Here is a 20,790-nt window from a genome sequence, read left to right as displayed (position 1 = left end):
TATTGTGAATTTTTATGTACCCATGTTGTATGATATCAGGGTTTGAAGTACGTATATAGTACCTCAATACATTTGAGCACATACATAATGTGTCACTTTATTATCACGAGAAAATTGCTGACACAACACAAAATATGTCTAAATTGAAGTAGTAGGGAAATATTTACCTGAAAGCTGTGTTATAATCTCTCCTATTTTGACAAAATTTTCCAAAATATATATTTGTTTTATTAAGAAATTAGAAAGTTTTTATATAATTTTTACTTTTGGGCTTCCGCATACAATTTTCTAAAAATACTATTTTATTTTGAATTGCTGCCTTGAAAATCATATTTGCCCCCACCTCCAGTAAATTGGCGTGCTCAATTTTAATATTTTTAAGTAAGCAAAAGCAAAAACTTTTTTTCCGAAGAGTCTTCTGAAAATTTAACTCTTTATTTTTATTGTTTTTCAACAAAGAATAGATGTTTTTTGCTGGTGCTATTTTGCGGTAAGTTTTTTTAATGTAAGTTAACGCTTAATAATTATTGCTTGGCCGGCGTTTGGTAAAGTGTTAAAAATTGTGAACTGAACAGAGTCCTTGATCATTTCTAAAAACCTTATTTTATATTAGAATAATCACAGACAATAGAATTTTCATATTCACTTCTCAAGCAGTATAATAGTGTCTGTTCTTGCGGACTTAACTACTTATTCTTATATTTAACTTCAATCTACCATTTTAAACTGTGTTTTAAGTAGAATTTGTATTTGATTTAGTTTAAAGTCAGAGTTTAATTTTGTTCATATTTGATTTAGTGCAAAATTCCACAATGAGACAAAACTGTAACTACTCAATTTTTCATCACTTTTCTCCAATTTTCAAAGTCACATATAAAACTCGCAAAATTTTTATATTTTTTAATTATAGCTTCTGTTGAAAAAACTACAAAGAAGAACTAAAACAACAAAATCATAATTTTATTATCAAATTTCCGTTTTTAAAAGCACATAATAGTTGACAAAAAAAAAACCTTTTCACTAACATAATTGTTAGGTGTTCTAATTAAAAAGTAATCAGGGAAATAAGAGACAAAAAGGTAACGAAAATAATTACACTGTAAAAGTAAAATATAAAAATTACTAACGTAAAAAAAATTAACAGTAAAGGAGAAGACTATTCAGTAACAAAAAAGTAAATTTTACTATTCATTAACATGATATTTTATTTTTCCACTCCCAACTTTTTTATCACATATAGTAATTACTAAGTGCCATTGTTATGTTGACTCCTTTGTATACGATAATCAAAATAAAATTAAAAATAAAACTTTAAAATTCGAGTTTCATTGTAAAGATTAAAAATTTATGGCAGACATGTATTATCGTTCTTAGGTTATGTTGTCTGTATAACAAAATTTCTTTGCCAACTTTGCTTGATTATTGCGAATTTGATTGTAACTTTTGCTAATATTAATGAGACTCATAGTTTCACTTTGCTTCATACTGTCTAAAATTTAATATTCAAATTTTTTTTAATTTTATTTGCAAATTTTGAATTTTATGTCAATTGCAGCACGCCCTAGATTGCGAGTTATAAGTGGAACTATTTTACTCCAATAGCAGATAATTTTGTACTATTTCGTCTTATTTATTAAGGTAAACAATTTTACCATGTTAAAATATATCTACCCATAGGTTGATTCTATTATTTTTCAAGAAATAGTATAAAGAGCCCTTATCGTGTCATGAAGACTATGCGTCCAATGCTGAAAAATTTGACAACCAATGCTAGATAATTCGTAAATATTTTAGCAGTATAAATTTTTTAGAAGTCAGAAGGACATTTTAATCAAATTATGGCATGAAAATTTTAATGAATATTAAACATCTTTAAAAATTCTATTCACAGTTGACCACTAAGAAAATTATAATTTAGCACCACAAAATTATATTTTTATAAGAAAAACCTAAATACAGCGAAAACCTTAAGAACGATTTTCTATTCTTTGTGAGAACTTCCATGTTTTGTTATATGCCAACATCTTACGAACCACATTGTTGAATTATGTAGTATAATTAAATTATGGCTCTTAGATTGATCATCACCATAAAGCAAAAGCTTAGCAAACACAAAATCGCTGAAAAGTAATTTTTAAATTAAAAACTTGGACTTATGATTAAATCAATGCTCCTAAACCTGAATTAAACTATTATCGATTGAATACATTCATGCCGTTTCTCTTCTAGCGTATGCTTGTTGTTCTTTTTTAAATAATGTTAAAATGCTGAATTATGTGTCTTCGTACAGAGAACATAGATCACATAAGACAGTTTTTATACAAACCAAATCACACGTAACAATTATATTATGTGAAAAATTGCATATGGACTTTATAAATTATAAATTTATTCATATTATACTACGAATACATGTTGGCATAAGTTTTTACATATTTTTGTAAAAATAACATAAAGTAGATCTACATATATTTACTGTTATCTATATTTTTCATTCACTCAATACTTTCAGTGTACATCAAGTAAAACAAATTTCGTTATATTTGATGTAGTAAAACTAATGGAAAAATTGTGTATCTAATGTATACCCAAATGATTATACTTATAAGCCATGAAATCCTCTTACATTTTTATTAAAAAAATTATTTTTATATTATTTATTCGATGGTTTATTATTTCGTTTTATATTGCAATACCAATGGAAATGTTGCCACTGTTTATACATCAACTTATGCATTTCAAAAAATTTAAGAACTTTAGTAAAGCGTACGCTTTAGTTTTAATGCAAATTAAACTGCATATTTCTGCTATAAAAAATGTAAAATTTTTGGTTAGAAAATACTTCTGGTGCTTCAAATCGATTGCATCAGTTCAGTATTTAAAACAAATCGGATCGAAAAATTTTTACCATTGCTTTGTGCTACTAAAGATTTCTTTACCATTGTTTAGTGATCCGATACAATATTTTCAAAAACCTACTTAAATCTTTAATCGTCATCATGTGTTTTGAATTTTTACTCTTTATATCCTGGTAAAACTGATTACAGTGTATAACAATCAGTTTATCTCTATTATGTCTTTTCTAGCTATGAAAAACTTGAAAAGTTCGGTACACCGGAACTCCGCCATAGGGAATATGTAGTTCCCCAATATTTTTCTTATTTTCTCCAGAAACTGTTCTGAAATCTCCTCTTCCTGCTCATAAAATCCAAAAGTGTCCCACTTTTTCAGCCCAGTTTTCTGAAATGCTGCCTAATCTCGCAATGTCAGCTGAGATCTCAATAAGAGGTCCAAAAATTTTTAAATTATTTCTGATCGCAATCTCTAAAAAGGTGCTGCTATCTAGATAGATAACATAATTTTAATTCAGCTAGAATTCTAACTCTATCATTTCCAGATTATCCTCTCGACGATTTAGCCCACACTATTTTTCATTAATTTTAAAAAAATATTATTGGGTGATAAATTTTTAAATCTATAGAAAAATCATATAGATGAAGACTATATTATGTAACAGTATATTTTTTTTTAAATTCTCAATTCATTTTTAATTTTTAATTTACAGTTGAATTTTTTTTAAGATTTTTTTTTTATATTTTCCTCCATTTCTTTTTTATATCACATTTTTATTTACTTATTTTTCATTCACTGCCAATGTTTATTTGTTTGTATGAGTATAATATACAAGGTTTATATACAGGAAGTTAATAAACATATAAAATAAGAGTTTAAAGGATTTCCGTATGAATGGTAGACGGAAATGAAAAATGACAATAGTTTGTGTGTTCAGTTCGTTTTTTCAATTAAGCGTTCAAAAACTTTGATGATGGAAATATTGTAAGTCACATTCAAAGAGAAAATTTCTTTTATATTTTCACTATTGATTCTTTGCCATTCATATCCACCCAATATAAATGTATATTATTTGTAAAAAAGTATATAAGTACGTAATTTTTAAGAAAATTCATCGTAAGCAATGTACCAAGTTTTGTTCGTAAGGCAGTATACATTAAGCATAATATAAATTATTATTTAATTCACGATATCTTAAGGTGGATCGTCTGTTTATAGGTCAGCAAGATTTGATTAAAAAATAATTGAAGAATTAAAAATTTGAAAGTAATAATTGAAGCGGATCAAGAGGTTAACTAACATTTTGACAACTGTCATTACTCTTATACCTATAGAAACTTAATAGAAGACGAAATCGACAGTCCACATTAGAGATAAGTGACAAAAAAATTAATAGTTTTATAGTTTGTTAATGAAAAAATGTGTCACAATGCAAATGCAAGTTAACCCCTTTGTCCACTTACCTCTGCAATTGTCTTTCGTCTATTTCCATGAAAAGCATACGAAATAATAATAGCGGGCTTATATAATCTTATTTTTTCTAGGAAAAGAATACGTTCTTATAAAATGTTTCAGTGAAAAAATTTTAGTTTTTAAAAGGTTTGTTAAAATTTTGTTGTTTTTTTTTTATAATTTCTACTAATTGCCTAACTTAAATGTACCTATCAAGTTCTTTTTAACACTATTCGGAAAAATACTAACTCTGTTTGATTTGCCCGAAGGAATTTGCAATTTTTTGTTTACCAAACTTTATAATGCTTTTCAAATTTATATGTATGTAGGTACATTAAGTCTTACAAACTTTTGTGCATCAATCAATAAAAATTACTGCTTCTGTGTACAAATCAGTTTGTTACAGAGCTTTTATTCTTGAATCCAACTTATTTAAAGTTTCAACTTATTTTGTATACGATTTTTACTCGATCAGAGAAAAATCTTCCCAATACAGTTAATATTTAAGTAACTATAGTTAAAACAAAAACCTAAATATATTGAAATACAATATTCTCTTTAAACTTACCATTTAGCACATGAACTCTTATACTGGCAATTTCTGTATTTGATGGATAACATGAATATTTTCCAGAATCTGGGAGATCAGCATTGTCAATCAATAAAATTGATTTAGAAAAATCTTCTTTACTTGTTACAAAACTTATTCCACCACGTTCAGAATCTTCACTTAGTACCTAAAAATTATATTAAATAAATTTTAGTATTCACACAATTTGTTGGAAACCATAAAATTTTTAGAAAAAATTTATTATTTAAAAAATTAGTTTAAAGGAAAATTAAAGCAACAAAATCTATAAATCTAAAGTAAGACAAGTAGTTAGAAAAATTATAAAATTATTCAACTTAAAGTATACAACATTTTAATTGCGTCGTTGTTTTCAAATTAACCCGTCTTTTAACTCGGCACGTTATGGAATAAAAAGAAACTTTTTTAATTATAATCACTATTGGGACACAAGAAATTTGTACAAACTTGAATTTGGTATAACTTTTTTCAGAGTAACATTGTGCAAAACCAAAATTCTTCGAGAATTGTTAGCAGCTCGAAGACCCAAAATTCTTTCTAGAAATAATATTACTTTTTTGAATAAAAATATTTGAATTTGCTCATATGTTCTCAATAAAAATTAGACCTGTAATTTTGATTTCACAACGCAAATTAAATTGATAATGGGAAAAAGAAAAACTCGGAAGTCGTTATATATTATAACAAGCATGAAAGTGTGTTGATATAAAAAATACCGCAAGCACAGTCAGCTCGAATATTAACTACAGTTGGTTCGAATATTCACCTTGAATTAATTGAGTCAATTATTGGTCTATAATTGAACATCGCAAGTTCGAGTCGATTATTGTGTGGATAATTTACCACAAATCTTTATTGTCACTACTATTTCAATTATTCACAAATAACGTTGTTACTTTAAAAATTAGGAATGGTTTTAAAAAAATTTAGAGTGTTATTCAATTTGCTTCAGAAATTTAAAAAAAAAAGAAAACGCAAACTGATTATTCAGCGTGGGTTAAACCAGTATATGAAGTGTTCATAAAATTGTAAAATAACTTGTTTCAATGGGGAAACACAAGGGTCTCTTTCTCATTTTTCTTACTTTAGTTTTCATTTGCTTAATTTCTCGCCATTTATTTTTTATTAAATTTTCTATATTAAATTACTATTTTTAGCATTTTTCCAAAAAATTTTTGAAAAAAAGTGCTTATTAGTTTCACTCTGTCCGTCCGTCCGTCCGTCCGTCTATCCGTGTGTCTGTTTACAAAACTTCTACACCCTTGAAGATAGAAAGCTTGTATGTACATAGATCTTTACTAGAAACTTATTTCCGTAGAACAAAATTTTTACCTATCTCTCCCCCTTTAGAAGTTATTCCCCCCAAAACCCTAAAAATGGCCTTTTTTAACTATTTGTTGCAATGAAGCCATAAGCATTTTTGAAATTTTGCAAACGCAAAAAGGCAGCGGCTTGCTTTCCCTAGCGCGGTATACTATAGTTAAACTTTATAAAAACAAAATGGCCCTTCAAATTTACCGTTATCTAAAGTCTTTTTTTTCTAAACTTTGATTTCGTTTTTCTTCTAGACCCCAGCCTGTAGAAGCATGAATTTTAGGGTCTCTTGGACACTAACAAATAGTTCATTTCGTTAGAAGAAAATTTTTTTCCATCTCCACCCCCTCTCAAGTTATCGCCTCTTTAAATTTGTAAAATTTGAATTTTTGACACCTTATATTTCCGAAACCGCAAGCTTTTCCAAATTTCTATAAACAGAAAAAGTTAAGGGTAAATTCCATGATATTAAAAATATAATTATTTTTCTTAACTCACACAATTAACCCATAAAATCGAGCATTATGTTAACCCCTCTCTATAATAATTTTCGCTTTATTTAAAAGACTGCATAAATCGTTCATCCTAAATATATGCAATCCTAGGAATAGCTTTGAATATGAATGAAAATAATTTTAATAGTGTGATAAGTATACATAGACTGTATTTAAAAGCAGAATTTTGACTAGTTGAAGGGAAAAGTGCTACAATACAAACCATTGGTTTGACCCAATTTTATTAGTAATGTAGTTCAATAAGACATGGCACAAAATGTTATTTTTTTCTACTATCCCGATTTTTACCAGTTTTTATCACTAATAGCATGCAAGGCTATGGCAGATGTAGTAATAATTTTTTTCGAATATACCAGAATAATTCATTATTTCAAATTTGAGAGGCTTAACTTTTTGGCGTTGTTTCTAAAATATATTATTTTTATACTTCACTTTAAGTGGTTCGTGCTCTTTGCTTTTGCTTATCTTCCCATAAGAACAAAATATTGTAAATGTTGTTTCAAATGTTGAATAACATAATAATTATTTTAACTTACCATAAAATTAGTTTGGATACCCAGCAATCAATAATATTGTGCTCATTGTCGTAACTCGACAAAATACGACAATGAGCTCGTTGTTTTAAAAATAATCTGTTAATATAAGGCCAAAAAGGCACAAATATTTATTTTGCATGTATGTATGTATATATTTTTATAATTAAAATTTCATGTGTTATTAAAAGATAGAAAAATATTTTAAAACTCAGTATTGCTAACACCGGAAGAATATGCATAATTTTATTATAATAAATTAATTTTAATCAGCAAGTTTGCTTAATTTCCTAGACAATTTTGTCGAAGATATCGGTTTGCCTAAGAAGTAGTTATATTAAAATTACCCCCGTATTTAAATTTTGAATTCTAAAAAATTTCTTCTTTACAATTTAATTATACAAAAAAATTTAATTAAATATTCAAAACATGAACAATTTCTTCATTTTTTTACTTTTTGTCTCATTACGAATTCATAAAACAATTTTTTCTTTATAATAATACCAGAGACATATTGTAACAATAAAAATTAAAAAAAAAATTAAAGAACAAATTTAATTCGCCTATTAAAACTATTTTTTTTTTTGCTTTTAATATCTCGTTAGAATAATTAAAATTTCGCTTGAAAGAATCAAAAAAATAAAATGAAAATTAATTACTAAAGCGTTTTTTAAACTTTTTCTAATTATTCCCATTTGTTTAAAAATTTTATTGAAATAATTTGATCTTATTCTTCTATTTAGCAAAACCTACATCCGAACAAATATAAGTAAATATCCTAAATTACTGCTGAAGATACAAAGGTTAAGATTCACAAAGGAGTAGGAAAAATCATGACAAATTTTAAAATTTTCATTAACAATTCCTCAGTTATTTTTTTGTTTGTTTTTTTTTTTTTTTAATTTTTCTTACAAGAATATAAGAAAATTTTCCTCCCATTTATTTTTAAAGGAACCGTGAATTTATAAATTAATTTTTATTACATGTTAACTTTAAAAATTTTCGGATTTTAATTAAAATGAATTCACCGTTACTAATAATAATAATCTATTCAAATTTATGATTAATATATTTTTTAAAATTGTGAATTATACACACATTCAACTGTACCACTTAATTAATAATGTCTAGACTAGGTCCCAAGATATTAGGGGTGAAAAAGTTGCAAAACTTTTTTAGTTTTTCTTTTTTGTTGTTTTTTCAAACCCTTAGAGTTTAATTAAATAACAATTTTTTATTTTGAAAACGGTTATTTTCTTAAATCCAAAAAAAAATTTTTTTTTTATTAACTTCAGCAGGTTTTTTACAACCATAATTTTTATATTTCAATTTTATTAAATCCTTAAGATTTTTATTTACGATATTTTATGTGAGAGCTATTTTAGAATCGTCATAACATAATTTTCAGGTTACGGTAACTTTTTTTTTTGATTGAAAGAGTTGGAGTGAGACTGAATGAGATTGAGAATGAGAGAGAAAAAAGTTAAAATCAAGTTGACCATTCAATTAAAATGCTAAGAAAATCCTTTACTATATTAAATTTTGGAAATATTAAGAAATTTAAAGGTTATTTCAGTAACCTGCGTAAATTTAAAAATGTGAGACATAAGCAGAGGTTGAAAGTGTGCTAGCAAGAGTGTTCTTCGCTAATACTAAGTATAAACAAATTTTTACTGTTAAATAGTCTAAAGTTTATTGAAATGAAAATAAATTTTTTTTTACAAACAACGTAAAAACACGATTTATGAATATCCCACAATTTTTAAAATTTCTTTAGCTGAAAATAATAAAGCAATTTCGATCTATTTAAGATATATTGTCTTGTTTTACAACAAACAATCGTAGATTGGCGAGCTCTATTCCACGCGACCAGAGAATCGTGCCCAAAACTGGATTTTTGTCGAATCAAGGATCTTATGTCTCTTCTCCAGGACACATTGAAACTGTTGTTGGCGTCATAATAGGACATTTTCCTATTGCTGAACATGATACAAGGTTAAGCTTAACTGCAAATGATCTCAAAAGGAGCAGATATAATGAGGAGGAGGACGCGACAATGAGATGGTCATTTGTTCATTTCTGGCTTTAGTAAGGTATTTAGTAACCTTTTTTAATGCAAATGGCATATCCGGTTTTGAAAAGGCCACGCTTGTTTTTGTGACGGTGAAGGATTTTCTGGATTTAGGTGTATTACAACAGGCCTATGTGTACCTTACTGTAGCAACTTAAACATACGTGGTTAATTCGAAAATTTCAAAAATAATTTTTTGATATGCTCAAAACTCTGTACAATTTTGTGTATTTTAAAACAACTGTTTCGTGCGGTTTTTATTAGTTAAGGTTATTAATTTAGTTTGACTGCATAGATTTTTTCTCATATGGAAAAAGAAAAGACCATGAATCTTAATGGAAATTTCTTCATGCAACTGCAGAACAGATGGATGACGTAATCAAAGGAACGAGTTAAAGGCAATGTAAACAAAAAACAAATACTTAGTAATCATGTGAATTACAGTGTAAGCAATGTAGAGAACATTTCGTCGGCAATTTCTTCATGCCTCTGTAACTAAGTTGGTAGAGCGTCCGCCTAGAAAGCGGTAGGTCACTGGTTCGAGTCCAGTTCGAGGAGAAAAATTTTTTTAATGAATTTTTCTGCCTTTAACTCGTTCCTTTGATTACGTCATCCATCTGTTCTGCAGTTGCATGAAGAAATTTCCATTAAGATAAATTAGTAGTGTAAAAAGCACATTCTTATTAATTCCGCAACTATGATGTTGTATTAGTAAAATTCATAAAAGACCATGAAATTTATTTTCATTGAGCAAAATCCATCAAGTTTTGTTTGATTACTGAGCCCTATCCTTCACGCATCAAAACAGTAATAGAAGTTTTCATCTAATATTATTCAAGATTACACAGGCGTTTGTAGCAATTAAAGGGCATTTAACAAATTTATGTCACTAATTAAATTATAATATGTATGTATGAGGAGCTCCTCCTAATAAAATAAAACGACAAAAGTTCACATCACAAACAAAAAATTATTTTAATTATAGCATTGTGATTTTAGTTTATGCTCAAAGAAGCATTCAAAATCAAAGAAATTATTAAATATTCATAAGCAAACCAAATCAAAAAACAGAAACTTTTTAATACAATTCTGCTTAATCAGTCCTTTAACCATACTTGTAGTCTATTTGAAAAAAGAAAGAAAGGATTTTTCTTTATACTTTAAAACCAGAACCTCTACACTACAATATATACAAAAAAATTAAGAATCATCTCCTGACCAGACTAATTTTATTGCCGTTAATTCGATGGTTTCATTTTGTAACTTTGTTTTTATTTTGATTTTTCCTTTTTTATATCGTAGACATTTACAATAAAAATTAATGAATACATTAATCATAAATAAAAGGAAATAAACTGGAATATATAAATATTTTTTTGAAATTTGCTAATGGCACAAGGGTAAGTTTACAAAAGAAAGAAAGAAACAGGAACTGAAATTATGAAAAAATAAAATAATTATAAATTAGGAGTGAACTAAGGACTAAAAAAAAAAATAAAAATAATTCGATAATTTTCATAAATAATGCAAAATTATATTGGGTTAGCCAAAGGAATACAATTTTTATTAAAATTTCGTAGACTTAATTGCCAAAAAATTTATTTTTATATTTTTCATGTCTCTGGTTATTAGAACAATTATTTGACGAACAATGTTCATGAGACTGATGCAACAAGTTGCTTTTAAACAGTTAGGTTCAGCTTTGATTTTGTATGGTCAAAATCAAAGCTGAATTAAAGAAAAGTCTATTAAATAAATTAACTTTTAAGTGTATTCGCCATGCAATAACAGCCACCTCAAATATAGTTTTTTGCATTTAGCATGTTTTCGAAATATATGCGAATTTTTCTACTGATTCAAAACATTTAGGTAAAAAACCCATTTCGTTTTGGACTACTCATTTCTTTTCCAAGAACTTCAGTTACGTACAGCTCATAGTCAAGCAGAAGACCGGAAATTTTTTCGGAATCTCATTTTCGCTTTCACTCGGCATAGTTTTGTTTGTTTTATCAGTATACTATGCTTCTTCACTAGACCTCAATTTTTATTTTATTCATATTTGGAATTTAAGTATAAATTATTGGAATATGAGTTCAATGTTCGTTTCAGCACCTATATCTGTTATTATAAGTAAGTTGTGAAATCGTTCTCATTTTTCAAAATCAAAATTCGCACTGATATTCAATGACTCATATTTCAAAATACTTACTGATATTTTACAAATCAAGTCGATTAATTTTATTAAATATAAAAATGAAAGTCAATATTACTAGAACAATATTCAAGAATTGTCCTTTAATTTTAGTCAATTCCAAAATTTTACTGAATTCTTCTTAAAGTAAAATAATTTTTTGCTTAAGGTGAAACCCCTTAATTACAATATTCTTGAATATATAACTGTTTAATAAAACGTGAAATTAGCGGTTGACCACAATTTTTTTTTTTGGTTCTTTCTTATTTTAAGGATTATTAAAGGACATTTTTGAATAAATGAATAAATTTATAGAATATTTTTTATATTCTGTATAAAAATAAAAGAAAATTAAAAAAATAAAATAAAAAAATTTTTGATAATAAATTGTGTTTTAAAAGACTTTTTATACGTAAAATGTAGTAAAAATGTTATGGAAAAGATTTTTAGGTTAAATTTTTAATGAGTCATAATTATTATGAAAATAAGGATCATATTAATTTAATTTGAAGTAAATTAACATAATTTTCATAATATTTTTATTGATCGTTTTATTAACGATTGCTGTTTTTATTTTTTTGTTTTTGTGAAGTTCTCTCAATACAAAACCAATTTTTATTCAATGAGGAAGTAGGTACGTATACAAAAAATAGTGAGTTTCTCATTGGATTTTATGACAGTTCTGAATTATTTATGTCCACACATAAATTCTTAGGTGTGATTTATGAATATATAAAAATATATTTAAAATAAAAACGTTGAAGATTATAAAAAGCATTTACGAACTTTTTTTTTTTATTTTCACTTTTATTATAGGATAGTAAAATAAAAAAGTTTTTATTGGATTATTTTGGCGGATTATAGACATGTGGTAGACCAAAAAATTGGAAAATAAATGTTTTGGGCATTTTCATAAACTACGTATTATGTACAATCTATTATAGTTGTGTCCACTAACTGTATCAATCCAACAGTTCAAAATTATAAATAACTGTAGTTATCCAAATGAAATGTCTCAAAACCTGGAAGACTTATAGAATTTTCAGTAGATGAGTATAATATGTTAATTTAGAAAGCAGAAACATTTGTAGAGCTACATCTTTAAATTTGATATAATAAAAATATTCAACCCAAGCTATGTAGAATAAAATATAATTTATTTGGTTTATGTAAGATGGTTACGTTATTCGATAAGTCTAAAGAAAATTGTACCTACTTGTATAATTTTGGCTCTTAAACAAAAGAGAATGATATGCGTAAGCTAGTTTGAATGACTTTGTTTTATTACCTTTTTTATTTTATGCAGTCAGAATCATACTGATTTTTTTATCTACTGTTTATTGACATAATTAAAATTTTAATATAAAGTTCCACAAAATTTATTTCTTGAAAAATTTATTCAAATTATGTTCGGGGGACCCGAATTTTTTTAAGTTATTAGAACTATTATATTTTTATAATAGTTTACTCATATTTCATCTTTTTTTCGCAGAACTTTCTTATTTTTAGAGCCGATTGTTTTTTCGTAAATTGCATTGCATGCGAATGACTTTCAATTTTCAATAACTAATAACTTTTATAAAGGATAGCCTGTTGTTTTATTTGAATTTTAGTGTTCTAGTCACATAATTTTAGATTTCTGGTGTTTGCCTGTTGAATTTTCAGATAGGTGGATTTCAGTTTGGAAAAATATGATTTAGAACGTATCTCTTTCCGTATCGAAGTAATCTCATTCCGTCGTTATCATAGCCGATATTCTCTCTACTATAATGTTTCTCGTTATTTGGATTTGTGATCAACATCATTCTCGTTTCATTCTTAACTGTGTCGTGGCAATTATTTCCCAAACGCTTCAAATTTTAAAAATTGAACTGATCGATATGTCTTAACTATGCTATCTTAAATCTTATCTTACTATGTTATCTTAAATTTCTTTAATTTTAAACAAAGAAAAATCAATTAATTTTCTAAAACATTTCTCGTCCTTAATTTCACATTGTTTAATCTCCATTTAATTTTGTATTTATGAAATTATTTTTTATCTTCAAATTTTTACTTTAATTTGTCCTAAATATCTCATATAATAATTACGAAATTCATTGTACAAAAAAAAAATGAGTAACTATTGTCCTTACGAGTGCAACAATGACAATATTAATGGAATGTCTTTACATTAATAACAAAACTTTATTTTAAAAAATTACAGTTATGATAAAGTGTTTCAAGGACACGATGTTTTCGTATAAATTGTTGTTAACTCTTTTTTTTTCCTTTCTATACTTTCTGTACATTTTTCTCTATTTGTAAAATTTCTGGTTTGAATTATGGTGAATTGTGTTTTTTTTTGTATAATTTTATTTTTATTATGTATTGTTCAAGGACTCTTTTAAATAACATTTTCTATTCTTGAACACATATATTATGTAGCTAACGATATATTTTTGGTAGAATATTAGAATATATTATTTTCGTTGTGTTTAATCATAGTGTGGCTACATACCTATACACACGTGAATGTTATACAAACGTACACATTATATGTAAGCATTATTTTGACACCTTAATCATAAATTAAGATATTTTTTACACGGAATCCCTTCATTACTCAAAAATTTCTAAAAAAAAAAAACAAAATAATAAAAAAATTTATATATATAACGGTAAAATAAAATTTTTTGGCTAAATGTATTCTATGCTGTGTACTTGTGTATTTGAATTTTTACTTTTGGTAATTTTTCATTTTGCACTGTTTATTGCTTACTATTTTAAATTATGATTTTCCACCTTTTCTCCTACGCTACAAATTTTTCTGTTTTTTTTTTATTTAATAAGGAGTGAAACGGAAGAGAAACTTGAAAATTTAGCTTTCCTTAAAGTTTTCCACACCATATTTGATGAAAATAAATAAAAATAAATAAATGTAAACAATAGAAAGAGAGAGATATAAGATACTGAAATTTTAAGTTAAGGAAGAGAACGGTGGTTGTCGGATGAAATAATTTTATAAGTATTCAATATTTTGATAGTTGACAAGTTCACTTTTAAATTGGTTTTGTTAGAAGTTTTAGATTTATGTAGGTGTCTAGTTCTAAAATAGATGAAATTCATTAAGGTATGTTATGTTATGTTACGTATGGGGCGAATTTCATCAGCACCTCGATCATATTCTCTAAGGTAAACATAGTGTAAATGATCAGAATAACCATACTCCTGCAGAATTTGTTTGGTCCTATTTAATTTAATTAAAATCGGAGTGAATAACGGTAGGTATAAGAGCGAAAATCGTTTTTTATAGCCCAAAACTTATAATGGTTTAAGACCCGAACATTAACAGTTAAACGCCGCGTTTTTTTTTTTATTTTTTAAAAAAATTTGGGTGAATTTTTAAATAATATTGAAGAATCTGGAGGTGAATTGTTCAGAATATCGAAAGTTTTGAGTTTAGCTCTCCAATATTTCTGTTCAATATTATTTTAGGACAGAATATTTTTATAGGGAAAAAAAACCTTAACTCAAAGTAACCAATACTCTTCGTAATATTAATTTTCCTCCGTGGAACTTGTGTACGTGTTAACTGAAGGTATAACAAGTTGCCGAAAAATATAAATTGATTTACTCTATTAAATTTCTCTTAACAACGTAAAGATATTCTAAAATACATATACAATAATCAGAAAGACACCGGGGACCTCTTGCAAATCAGTATCCCTATATTAATTATTTTAGGCCAAAAATGTTTTAAAGTTCAATACCATCATTTAATTAGAGCGGATATTTTTAGAAGACTGTATTATATTTTTTTACAATAATAATACCAACAGATATTTTTTTACAAAATCTTTCAATTTATTTTTGAATAACACAGTTTCTTAGATTTGAATTAGCTGCCATTCTACAATAATATCGCTGTTTTGACAATTTTTGTTTTTAATTCTCCTATAATTTTCGTACATTGCAATATAGCAAATATACAACATTTCTAATCCTTATGAATAAAATTAGCTTTTTTGTACAGGTAAATACCATTGTAACTAATATGTACTTAGATAATCTAATAATAATAAAAAAAGAGTTTAGGTGTGACCATAATAATTTTTTCTATAATAAATTTCATTGCAGATATTATTAAAAAAGGAAATTTCATATGATGGCGTCGTTTGTCGACTTGTATAAATTATAATAAGGTTGAAATTTTCACTTAACATCAAAATGGCGTATATTAAAAGAGGTGGTAATTTTTTTTTTGTTCGGTATTTCTTTTTACTTTTGTTTACCGTTTGCTCTTGTCACAACATTATGGAAATTTATTTGAATTTATAAGAAATAGAAAAAAAAAATTTATTATTAATTGTCCAATTCTAATTATTCAGTTATGTATTTTCATTCTTATATTAGCATAAAATTGAAAGAATGGGGTAAGTGGGGGCGCGGGAGATGATTTCAACCAAAAATAAAAAAATTAAAAAAGTTTTCTATTTAAACTTACTACTTTTATGCCATTTTCCTTTATTTTTATTTTTGCTCACATTTTTTTTTGATTCTTTTATGTATATTAAAATTTGACCTAAATAATCTGGCAGGAAATCAAACTATAACTGTAATAATTTTACCGTTATTTTTTGTCTTTAAACATTTATGAGCCCGGGAAAAAAAACAAATTCATAACTATTTTAATTTATATAGATATTTAATAAACCCACTAATTACATATACAGTTTTTCAGGGTCGGATTAATTTACCTTCTAGCATTCGGTTTGGTTGAAGCTCGAAGGTGAGAGTTTGATTAATAAAAATGAAGCAAAAAAATGAACAAAATCAAAATATGTTTTGCTCATATATCACAGTTTTTCAATAAAACAGACTAAACTGGCCGAAATTTTACTTTCAATAACGATAAAATGTAATACATAATGTAGGTACATACATACATATATAGAATTCTAAACATTTTTTATTTAAAATTAGACATTAATAATATAAAAAATCTGATGTAGTCAAAAATAACCGACCGCAATGTGTATTTTCTAGTTAAGTGAAAGTGTTACAGAATATTATAAAAATGCCTGTTAAACACTTCTTTTCAATTTTTAGGGTACTAGTAAGCCTATAGTTAACATATCTAGAAAACTGTAAATTTGGCTCTTAGTAGAGTTTCGCTTTGTGCCACTCGAATTCCTTAACTGAAAAGATCGCCAGTTAGTTTCGGTAACAACCAGAACTCAAATATCAAATTTCAAGAAATTCCTTCAATCCGTTTCGTAGTTACGGTAAAATATTTAAATGCTTGCAGTTCAGTTTGCGAGCCCTGATCTTTCCAAAAAATTTATAGATTAATTATTTAAATACCTCGAATTTAAATATTAAATTTCAATGAAATCGGTTGATTATTTCTCTTTATATATATGCAAAAATGTGTATTTAGCCCGTAGTAAACGTTCAGTTTTTGACACTTGATTTCTTCCAAAAATTAGCGGGTTTCGCGTACAGTCGAATTAAGCTTATATGTGAAATTTCAATTAAATCTGTTGAATATTTTCTTCAAAATGGTCAAAAATGTAAAACAGGCCCGCTAAAAAGTGCAGTTCCCGAGGCCGCATATAAAATTTGTATTCAGTCGATCTTGAAATACACGCACGCATACACAGACAGACCGACCGACAAACTGACAGACCGACAGGTTGCTAAAAATATTTTATTTATACTTCCCTACCATGGAGAAATGCGTTCCATCGAAAACTTACAATAAGGTAGGCTACCTTTATAATAAGGTAGATTATGTGATGCAAAATTTGTTGCCATCACATGACTTGTCTTATTGTATGCACAATGCAGTCGATAAAAACTATTATTAGGTTGAATCTTTAATTAACTGGATCCTGGACATTTTGACACCTATGGCTTTTATGTTTGATCCATCCCTGTAAAGGTACATACATATATGAGATTAAATGAAATTTTGAACCTGATTCGCCATTAAGTGTATTCATTTATTTGCCATTTAAGAATAATGAATGTATCTAAGAATGAATTCATTTTATTTTAATTTAAATTTTGCAATTTTTATAGAAATAAAAAGAATTTGATACAAAATATTAACGTAGAATAGTTGCGTTTATGTTGTAAGTCCCCAAATAAATTATTTCAACATTCAAATTATTTTTTCAGGTGAAATAAAATAGTTCCATAGTTTTTTGAAACATATAACATTTTACTTAGAATGAAGAAGAGAATTAATATCTCATGAATACAGGAGGTGATCTGAGGAAATGCCTGAAGAGTGTTCCCGTTTCGAAAATCACTGAAGCGATAAAAATTGCAGTCAAACAAAGCAGGAATATTTTTTTTTGCTTTGATGTTAAAGTAGTTTACGAGTAAACCGACACAACTCAGCTATACCGACACAACTTCCAATAGCAATACAATATATAGTTGAGAAAGAAGGAAAACATATTTATATGATAAGCATTTCATTACAAAATTTTTGACGAAAAAGAAATTTTTATTTTGTCATTGAGAAAGTATTGAGTAATCCTTGTTTTTGTCCTTTCTATAATATTAACCAGCAAATCCCTGAATATTTTCGACGAAGTTAACAAAAAAGGCAAGAACTGATGTAACAAAAAACCTTTTTGATGTAGGAAAGTTTTACAAAATTCAACTTTTTGAAAATTGTCATATTGTCTTCAATCCTTTCTTTACGTAGGTGTTAAATTTTCCACTGTTATATTACTTGATACTTTAAATATTATAAAAAAACTGATTATTATAATAGATTATTAAAAGAAATGTTATAAATAGCTTCTCAGCTTTTTTTTCATGAATCCCATATGTACCTTAAATCTCAGGGCTACATTTTCTTTTAAATATATCATATTATCTTCACTTTGTGTTATTATAATATTTTTTGGATAGAACCTTTAAACCTACACACAAACAAAGCACAAAATTCGATGTGTGTATAACAACAAAAAAGAACGTCCCGATGTGAGCAGAACATAACCATTCTAATTTAGTATTTTCGAATAATATGAGTTTCAGTAAAACTCTTTTTATTAGTGTGCTTAAAGGGTTCGACAAGGTAGCAAAAATTTAATATAAGAACTCATTCGAAATTATATAAAATGCTTCATGACTACCTAAAAATAAAATTGAACTAAATAATCAGCACAGGCTCTTTCTTTGCGATCCGATTTCCTTGTTTCGTTTGTAAATAGAACTCAAATATTATGTTTCATGAAATTCTTATTCCCAAAATCATTAATCCCCAATATTCCCAAAAAATCTGCTGATTCATGATTTTAATAACTTAAGTTTCTTAGTTTCATATTAAATCGCAAGAAGTTCAGTTGATTGCTTTACTGGATATGGGCAAAACTTTAAATACGGTCCATAATAAAAGTATAGTTACTAACAGTTATAGTTGCTAATAGTTAACAAATGGAGAGGAGCCAGTACACCCAGTACAAATCGATAAGTTAATAGAGAGGAGAAGTACCCACTCATGATAAACTGATAGTTTCCTAAAAATAGCTTATTACCGTTTCACTATCATGGAGAAATGTGTTTCCGTTCAAAACTGGACATGTGAAATATTGTGCCATGATAATACCTCCCTTATTGTATGCAATGCTGTCGGTAAAAAGATTAAGCAAAAAAAAAAACAAAATATTCAAATTGCATATATGTAGGTGTTAGTGTAGATATTCCAAAAATGTTAAAATCAAGGTAAAATTTATATGCTTTTAATATGATGGCTAGATGAAATTTATCATTAGTTATTTTAAAGTTTTTGATTCATTTTCAAGGATAAAGAAAAATATATTATTTTCGGTATACGTGTATAAATATATCAAAATTATGTAAGTATATGTGTACGTTTGATAATGATTGTTTCATAGAAATTGAATTTTTTTTGTCAAAGTTTTGCTTTCTTTTTGAAGCTATTTTCATTTCAAGGATGTTCGTTAAAAAAAAAATGAATAAAAATATTTTAAAAATAATTAAAAATTTTTGATTTTTATTATACATAGCTTGTCTAATACTAAAAGCTGTTTTTTATAAAAAGTGCTAGATTTTTTTGTTCACTAAATTAAAATTTTTGCAAAAAAAATCTAATATATTGAATTTTGTAAAGATTTATGGCATTAATATTGTGGTAATAAATTCAAATTTTTAATTTTACGGATGTATGGGCATTTGTAAAATCATGGAATATTATGATTCAAATACACACATGTATTTTTTGGTTACTTTAAAAGACAACTTGGAAAATTCTTTGAGACAACTTAAGGTAGACGAATATACCAGCATAATCTAATTTTCTCATTAATTCATTTTGTAATTTAAATTTTTTAACAAAGAATTGAATTTTTGCATTTTATCTCAAATTATCGACTGAACGTCTCACTTCCAAAAACAAAATGAATAAATTTTGTATGCATTTTAGAAAAAACGAGATACGGAATATAAAACAATTTTTCTCACTCGAAAATTACATGCAAATAATAGTTGGTCATTTTCTTCTCACTTTTCGAGTGAAATAGCGAGGTAGAAAATCAAGTCCTTAAATTTCAGTTCGATTGCGACAGCAGGTCAAGTATTGCCGTACAATTTTAAATTGTACACAATAAAATGTTAGAAGCACTATAATGACTATTAAATAGTATGATAATAATAACTATACGAATTAGTTAAAATTGTTTGTAGATTAATGTAATAATTTTTAAGAATAGGAAGAGTATGATGCGAAGTGCCTTATGTTCGAAGGGTATGCTAAATTTGCCTTACCGTTTGAAACGCTAAGAAATAACAGTCTTAGATATAGACTCAAATGTATGTTTTTGTTCAGTGTGAAATTCTGAGTTGATTTAACTTTGTCCGTCAGTCCGCCCGCCCGTCCGTACGTCGCAACGATAACTCAAAAATTAATTGAGCTAAGTTCACTAAATTTTGACAAATGATTTATTGTAGTAAGTGCCAGAACCCTATTTTAATTGGACATGGTCAGGGTACCGGTTCGGGTAGCTGCCATAAAACTTCAAAATTTATTTGGCTATATCTCAGAAACTATATATATTAGTATATATATATATAATACAAACGAATATATTAGTAGGGCCGATGTGCTTGATAAAATTCGTTAAAATTTCTTGGCGCTTTCTGGTAGTTGCCATACAACTTCAATAGTAGTTTGGCACACACAGCATTTTGAAAAACACAGTACTGAAATTTTGCATACATTAATATAGTAATACGGCAACTTAAAGTCATAG

General features: G+C 26.8%; 1 protein-coding gene across 1 annotated transcript in view; it reads right to left on the bottom strand.

Moving 5' to 3' along the window:
* LOC129609117 (probable serine/threonine-protein kinase clkA) overlaps positions 1–20,790 on the bottom strand; it is a 79,255-nt gene that overhangs the window by 13,041 nt on the left and 45,424 nt on the right. The window contains exon 4 of the mRNA XM_055520997.1: positions 4,874–5,042. Within this exon, the coding sequence (XP_055376972.1) occupies positions 4,874–5,042 (169 nt within the window). The remainder of the gene's footprint in view (positions 1–4,873; positions 5,043–20,790) is intronic.

This window comes from Condylostylus longicornis, unplaced genomic scaffold, assembly GCF_029603195.1.
Source record: "Condylostylus longicornis isolate FDR11 unplaced genomic scaffold, ASM2960319v2 ptg000038l, whole genome shotgun sequence".
NCBI lineage: Eukaryota > Metazoa > Arthropoda > Insecta > Diptera > Dolichopodidae > Condylostylus > Condylostylus longicornis.
This window is presented reverse-complemented; position numbering and strand designations above follow the sequence as displayed.